The sequence below is a fragment of the Antrostomus carolinensis genome, unplaced genomic scaffold (genome assembly GCF_000700745.2).
Source record: "Antrostomus carolinensis isolate BGI_N321 unplaced genomic scaffold, ASM70074v2 scaffold14676, whole genome shotgun sequence".
Lineage (NCBI taxonomy): Eukaryota > Metazoa > Chordata > Aves > Caprimulgiformes > Caprimulgidae > Antrostomus > Antrostomus carolinensis.
The window spans coordinates 4,721-12,254 of NW_010322629.1; the positions used below are offsets into that span (position 1 = coordinate 4,721).

A 7,534-nucleotide genomic window follows, 5' to 3' on the forward strand; every position below is an offset into this window, starting at 1 on the left:
CCCGGGGACCGTCCCTGCCTGTGGCCGGTTTCCCAGGTGGGTCCCACATGCCCTGGCACAGTTCCCTCAGTGCCACCATACCCTTGCCCGTGGGGTGCTGGGGTGCTCCCTGCACATGGGTTCCTTCAAAGTTCCTTCTCCACCCAGAGGGAGAGGCTATCTCCTTTCTGGTTTAGTCTGTGCAGGGGTGAAGGCTCGCAGATGTAAGTCTGGATTTCGCTTGCCCTGACTCCCAGGTGGGTCCCACATGCCCTGGCACAGTTCCCTCAGTGCCACCATACCCTTGCCCGTGGGGTGCTGGGGTGCTCCCTGCACATGGGTTCCTTCAAAGTTCCTTCTCCACCCAGAGGGAGAGGCTATCTCCTTTCTGGTTTAGTCTGTGCAGGGGTGAAGGCTCGCAGATGTAAGTCTGGATTTCGCTTGCCCTGACGAGTGCAGCCACGGGGCTGTGAGTTTGTCACCTCCTGGTGGCTCTGCCTGGGCTGGTGACAGGCTGTGACCAAAGGGTTCACTGCACCAGACAGCTGCAGACAAAACCTGCAGGGAGGGTGCCCAGGTAGGGGGCTGCACCAGGTCCTCCTCGGGCGATGGCTCACAGCGTAACGTGCTCCTTTTTGTCAGATTTACAGCCTCAGGATTCCTTTCTCCCCGCCAAGATGTCAGTGCCCAAGCTGACCAGGCCACGCAGCACACGCTCGCTGGACCACCTCCAGCCATGCCAGAGGCATCCCTTGTCTGTTGACTTTGAGGAGATCGGCTGGTCCGGCTGGATCATCTCGCCCCGGGGGTACAATGCCTACCACTGCAAGGGCTCCTGCCCCTTCCCGCTGGGCGAGAACATGCGGCCGACAAACCATGCCACCGTGCAGTCCATCATCAACGCCCTCAAGCTGAGCGAGGGGGTCAGCAGCCCCTGCTGTGTGCCTGACAAACTTCACTCCATCAACCTCCTCTACTTTGATGATGATGAGAACGTGGTCCTCAAGCAGTACGATGACATGGTGGCCGGGAGCTGCGGCTGCCACTGAGGCAGGAAGGTGGAAATGCCACTGTGGTGGAGGCTTCTCCCTCCAGAATGTCTCTGTGGGGGGTCTCTGTCCAACAAAACCCTCTAAAAGAAATGGGCCAAGCAAAGCAAGGTGGTGGCCGGCTCTGTCCTGGGCGCTGTCACCTGCCGGTCATACCCAGGAAAGCTCAGGGACGAACTCTGATTTCATGGACCTGACAGCCCCAGGGGACCAGCTCCATCTCGGGGTGCCTTGCGCAGGGGTGTGGGGTTCCTTGCGCAGAGGTGCGGGTTTCCTTCCCTTCCCACAGGCTGTACTATATGTATATAGCAAGAGCACTAATATATGACAGAAACCAGCTGTATAGTGTCCTGTAAATGTCTGTACATTTCTGCATTGCTGTAACTTGTACAATGAATTCAGAGGAACTATTAAATATGCTGTTTCCCAAGGGCTGCTCGTGGGACCACTGCCTGGGATGGCCAAGGGCATGGTGGGGGGTGGTGTAAGCAGACAGATGAAGATTTAGCAGCAGTGCAGTCTCTAGGGTGGGGGCTGAGCCTCCTTCCTTGGAAGCTGAATGACCTCAGGATCCGTCAACCAGATCGCAAGGAGGGGAGTGGGGATCCCTGAGCAGGCAATGGGGAGATGCAATGACAGGGTCTGGGGTGGAGGTGGGGTGTAGAGGGGTCCGGAGGCAACACTGCCAGGGCAGGTGGGTGGTGGGGAAGGACGACTCTGGGTGAAGGTGGCTGGAGGAGGCTGCGCTGTGCCCAGAGTGAAGTGTCCTCGTGGAAGAGAAATGGGGTGGAAAACAGAGCTGACCAATGTTGTGGGGTCGGGTGGGTGCTGGGGAGGTGTAGAGAGGGTGGGTGTCAATGTGGGTACTGGGGAGCGGGTGTAGGTGCTGGGGGTCAGGGCAGGGGTTCCCGTCTCACACCCCCTGGCACAGCTCCCTTGCCCTGCGGTCCAGGACTCAGCAGGAGCATTGCTGTTCCTGTCAGAGGACTCAGCACCTCCAACCCCCTTTCCAACAGTTTCCAACAGCAGTGGCTTGACCATGGTCCCAGGCTGACACCAGGACCCCTCCAGCAGCTCTTCATCTCCAAGCCCAGCTTGCAGGTGACCAAATCCCACCCTGGCTTGGCAGGCACCAGTTTCCTTCTGCCACTCATCCAGAAGCAGCACCAGCAGATGCCAGCCCTTCCCCGCCTGTGCAGCCTGGTGTCCCTCTCCCCATCCCACCCAGGGGAAGGGTGACTCCCACCCTGGGAGTCTATTGAGTAGTTATGGTCCCACACCGGAGGGTAAATCCTCGCCCTGTGCCCCACAGACATGTCCCCCCACTGCTCCCCACCACCCCCAGGACCTGAACACAGGGCAGAGCCACCCAGCACGTCCTGAGCACATGCAGATGTCTCAGCTCCTCTTCCAACACACCCAGGGCCAAGCATCTCATCCCAAACCCAACACACTGTCAGGCTCACCTGCATCCCAGGAGAGCCCCAACCTCCCATCGATGGGCAAGAAGTGGTTGTGAGCCCTGAGGAGATGTCCCCTCCTCACCCCGAATTACGAGCAGTTTACTAAATCACACGAAGCTGCTGGCCAAGAATCCAAGACAATGAATGGGTTTGGCCTGATTTATTGAATGTCTGTTCCTGGGGATGCTCTGGCTGCCAGCTCTGCACCCTGAGGGTGCCTGTGGTTCCCATGGCAGCAGCATCCCAAGCCAGGACCGTGCTCCCAGGCTCCCAGGGCAGTGGGATGGAAGTGGGTTTGGCTGGAAGGACACACGGTCACAGTCTTTTCTGGAGGCCTTCACCCAAATCCCCATGCTGGGCTCGGCCTGGGCTGAACATCTGCTTGGCTTCGAAGGAGCCATGGGGTCCTGGCAGGGAGAGCCTCTGCGTATCCCACTCAACCAAGGAGCAGAGCAGCTCCCACACAAGTGTCACACTGGGCTTCATCTCATCATGGGTGTCCTATCATCCTCAGAAAGGTGACAGAGTTCAGCCCCATGCATCCCACTGCTCAATCCCCATGTCCTGGGGCTGGCCCATGCCCCAGACCATGACTGACAGACGTCCTGCCTTGGCCATGCAGCATGTTCTTCAGCTGTTCCTTTACCAACCACCCTGTGGGGCAGCAGAGTCCAACACGCAACATTGAGGAAGGTCCCAACACAGTCACGGGCACATTTCATCCCTCCAAAGAGTTCGAGGTGACAGCAGCCCCACCCAGACACACTGTGACTCGTGGCTTGCTGCCCAAGTCATGGAGTCCCTCGGGGGACAGGATCTGCTGGAGGGATGGGACACATCATGGCAGAGGGGGTGTCTGAGGGGTGAAGGGCTGGTCAGTGGTGACAGCAGGAGTTGGATCTGCAGCAATCCAACAGCTTCCGCAGGACTCGGTCCTTCAAGCAGATCCTCTTGTAGAGCTTGAGCGAGTGGCTGGTCTGGTTCTCGTGGGCCTTCAGCTTGGCATAGTAGTCAGAAAACTTGTTGTAGAGGATGGAGATGGGCATGCCGTTGAGGATGATGCCAAAGGAGATGCAGCCAAATGCCACGACCCTGCCGAGCACCGTGTTGGGCACAGTGTCTCCATAGCCCACAGTGGAGAGGCTGACCTGGGTGAGGAAGGGAAAGGATAAGGTCCTCCATGAACCAGACCTGACCAGGTGCTGGAACCCACCTCCCTGTGCCCCTGCCTGGGAGCTGGGTGTCCCATGGGAAGGGTACTCCACCTCGGCTCTCCCTGCTCCAGCAGCCTGCACAGCCAGGGCTCAGCTCCTCGGAGAGCCCAAGGAAGGGGCTGGATGAGGCCCCAAGAGCAGAGACCAGGAGCACGTCCCTGCTCCCTCCTCCCCTTTGCGTGTGTCTCTTCAAAAGCAGCTGGACATCCCTGAGCTGAACTTTTCCCAGCAGCCAAACTGTCTGCTGGAGCTTCCTGCCCCCATGGAGCAGCGGCTCCACTGCTTCCTGGCCTTGAGCTGCCCGGTCCCACAGGAACAAAGCTTCTCTCCAGGAGCCAGACCATCCCTCCAAGGGAAAGGGAGGCACAGTCCAGGAATGCACCAGGAGGAACCACAGTTGGATGACAGAGGAGCAGGACTGTGGGGACAGGGTGAGAGCTGAGACAGAGGGGTTTGGGCTTTGCATGGAGCCATGCTGACCAGGGACAGGATCAGCCTGTGACATTTAAATACTCAAATCTGGGGATTTTGCTCTTCCTCGAGGAAGGATGAATTTGAAGCAGGCAGCCTGTAGTGGCCAAGGGGGATTACAAGAGCAGCAGTGATCTGTGGGATCATTTCATCCGTAAATCAAAATGCCCTCGTAACCCCCGGCTATCAAGTGCTTTAGCTGCTCCTCATCTGGTAATCCCAGGTTTATTATAGCGCTGGGCTCAGCAGAGCTGCTGGCTCTTGGCATGAGCAGGGCAGCAAAGAAGAGCTTCTGTCCCTGGCTGCAGCACACCCCAGTCTGGGTCCCCTCTCGGGACAGAAGCTGGGGCACAGTGTGACCACGTCTCTCTGGTTCCCTCATGCAGCTCTGGGTCCCTCAGCTCAGCTGCACGAGCTCTGACCCCCTCACGCCTCCCAAGCCTGGCCGGGCTGCAATGGCTGCACAAGCCTCAGGCTGTCCCAGGCAGCTGTCCCCATGCCCATGAGGTCTGAACCACAACCACCCAACACTTGAGTCCCATGACAGATAAAGCCTGGGTTGAGTCACATCTCTCTTGTCACTAACCCAGGCCTGGAGGTGCCCACGCCACCACCTCTGTCCCACCATCCCACCCCAGCACCGGGTTTCGAGCTTCTGAGCTTAGTCCAAATCTCTGATTTCTTTCCCGAGAGTGTGCAGGGCTCTGGGTTTCCCACCATTACTGACTGCTGGGAAGACTGGGCCTTTTTCTGCCTCCTGGCCAGCAGCAGTGCTGAGTCCCTCGAGAACCAGGGCAGCCCCTACCCATGGAGCCCCACTGCGCCCTTCTCTGGAAGAAGATGCTCACACCTTACCGCTGCCCACCACAGAATACTGGTGAAGTTGGTGCCTGGGACATCGTGTTCCACCGAGTGCATGAGAGCAGAGAAGGTAAAGACCCCCATGGCGATGAAGAGAAGGAGGCAGCAAACCTGCTGGTAGCACTGGCGCATGGTGAAGCCGAAGGCCCGGAGGCCAGTGGAGTGACGCGCCAGCTTGAGGATGCGGAAGATCCTCATGAGCTTGATGAGCTTGAGGACTTTGCCCAGCTTGCTCACATTCTCCACCTTGTGCAGTTCTTCATGGTAAAGCATGTCTCCTTCGTCCAGATTTTCAAAGAGGATCTGGATGTAGAAGGGCAGGATGGCCACCAGGTCTACAGCATTAAACGCTGCTCGCAAAAAGTTCTTGAAGCTGCAGGAGGATATGAGCCGCATGAGGTATTCAGAGGTGAAGAAGATGGCACAGATTGTCTCCAGCTGCTCCATCCACATCTTCACTGTCATGTGTTTCATCTCCTCCACCGTGCTCAGTGTCATGCCCACGATGGAGATAAGCACAAAGAAGCTTGACATGACAGCAATGATCTTGGCTGGGACAGAAGAGTACGGGTTCTCAATGAGGTTCCAGATGATCTTCCGAAACCGTCCCAGAAATTTCCCTTCAAACTGCTCTGCTGAGTGCAGGGGCTCCAGTTCTGCCTCCAGCTCCTTCTGTATTTTCAGGTGCTCACTGAGTTCATCCTGCTTTTCCTCAAACAGAATCCAGCAGCAGCGTTGGGAGTATTTTAGATGGATTCCCCAGTACTCAATTTCCTCCACAAAGTTACTGGGGCACATCTCATCCATTATCCACAGAACCCCGCTGCGGTAAAAGTGGAAGATGTAGTGGAAAATTGAAGGATCTCTGTCGAAGAAGTACTCGTTCCTCTGCACTGAGTAGTCGTCACAGAGCTGCAGCTTCTTTGTAGGGTCTGTAGAAAGGGCCAGCTTCCCGAGCCGGGTGATGGGATACCGGGCCACTACCTTGTAAGCTATCTGGAACAATGTGCCACCCACGTTAATGTTGAGCAAGTACTTATTCCTTTGGATAGGAGACTTACTTTTCTCCTGGTTTCCATCTGTCATGTTCTGCATGGAGCTCCATTGCTTTACCAGGCTGTCCTGTGCAAACGGGATGTGGACTTGCTCTTCCTCCGGTGTCCGGGAGCAGCCCCGGTGATGTCCTATCTTCAGACTGGCAGAGAGACTCGCACGCCTCGTCCCCAGCTGCCTCATCACGCTGGACCCTCCAAAGCAGTGATTCCTGTTACAGGCCGTGGGACAGCAGCTCTGGCTTTATGGGGACACTCCTGCCCGGCACACACTGACTGGGACAAGTGCTGTGAGCTCAGAGGAGCAGTGGTGAGCTCCTGCCTGAGGGGCACTGGCTGTGTCATAGTGCCTGGCACCTGCCAGGTTCCCAAAGCTGATTGCTTATCAGATTGTGGTTTGCATCGTAGGAGTCAGAGGCAGCCAAGTGTCTGCTGCTTAAGACAATAATGAGATTGAAGCGCTAGCTCTTATGTAAGGAACTATTTCCAGCTCTGCACTTCTCTTTTTCCTTATTCTGTTCTTCTTGTCACATACTACCCTGTTTCCAAGGATGGCATCCATGACAGCAAGTTGAAAAGAGAGCTTGAACTTCCCTTGTTTTAACCCTGAAAGTACCCCCTTGGTGGGTGCAGAAGTACAGACAGGCAGGATTTGTACCAGCTGTGCACCCCACACCACCCCACACCAGCCGCTGCTCTTGGCCCCAGTCTTTTGTCAAGCACACGAGCACTAACACAGCTGCCCTCGCTCCATAGAATCATTAAATGGTTTGGGTTGAAGGGACCTTCAAAGGTCATCTAGTCCAACCCCCTGCAGTGAGCAGGGACATCTTCACTAGAGCAGGTTTCTCAGAGCCCCATCAAGCTGGACCTTGAATATCTCCAGGGATGAGGCCTCCACCACCTCTCTGGGCAACCTGTTCCAATGATCCACCACCCTCATATTGAAGAACTTTTCCTGATATCCAACCTAAATCTGCCCTTTTCTAGTTTAAAACCATCAACCCTCATCCATCAGCTGTCACAGCCCAGAGAAGGGAAATGGTTGCCACCTCCCAGCTCACCCCTCAAAACCCCACAGCACAGGTTTACAGGGGAAGAGGTGAAGGAACCATCTCACCCTCCGGGCAGTGCCTGAGCAGATCCCCAACACGTCAGGTTGCTCCTGCACTGCCTGCTCATCACACTGGCCTTCAGCCCCATCACTCCCACAAGCAGGAACATGGATTGGGACCCTGGAAATGCAAGTACACAGTAAAAGTTGCCCTGAACTACAGGAACTGAAGAGGAGGAAAGAATCCTTTGGGTTTGCAAGGAAAAGGGGAACCAAAATTAAACCAGTTGATCTTTGATGCCTTACCTGGAACACGACCCTACCTCAGCGTGTAAAACATCACATTGATTTCCATGAACTGATCTCATTAAATACAGAGACCTGGAGCACA

At 56.1% G+C, this 7,534-nt stretch overlaps 2 protein-coding genes across 2 annotated transcripts in view; one reads left to right on the plus strand and one right to left on the minus strand.

Moving 5' to 3' along the window:
• LOC104526766 (bone morphogenetic protein 2-B) overlaps nt 1-1,028 on the plus strand; it is a 2,763-nt gene extending 1,735 nt beyond the window's left edge. The window contains 2 exon segments of the mRNA XM_010170313.2: nt 1-36; nt 622-1,028. The exon segment at nt 1-36 is cut by the window's left edge and continues 28 nt beyond it. Coding sequence (XP_010168615.1) covers nt 1-36; nt 622-1,028 — 443 coding nt within the window.
• A 2,325-nt stretch (nt 1,029-3,353) lies between these two features.
• LOC104526768 (potassium voltage-gated channel subfamily V member 2-like) lies at nt 3,354-6,273 on the minus strand. The gene is made up of 2 exons (XM_010170314.1): nt 5,032-6,273; nt 3,354-3,639 (listed from the first exon to the last, which is right to left on the minus strand). The coding sequence occupies exons 1-2, from the start codon at nt 6,271-6,273 to the stop codon at nt 3,367-3,369; spliced, it is 1,515 nt and encodes a 504-aa protein (XP_010168616.1). The 3' UTR covers nt 3,354-3,366.
• Nucleotides 6,274-7,534: the final 1,261 nt, after the last annotated feature.

Coding starts and splice junctions, on each gene's coding strand:
- LOC104526768 (XM_010170314.1), bottom strand. CDS start 6,273: ATGAGGCAGCTGGGGACGAGGCGTGCGAGTCTCTCTGCCAGTCTGAAG. Junction 3,640..5,031: donor GTATTCTGTGGTGGGCAGCG/GTAAGGTGTGAG, acceptor TTCCTCACCCAG/GTCAGCCTCTCCACTGTGGG.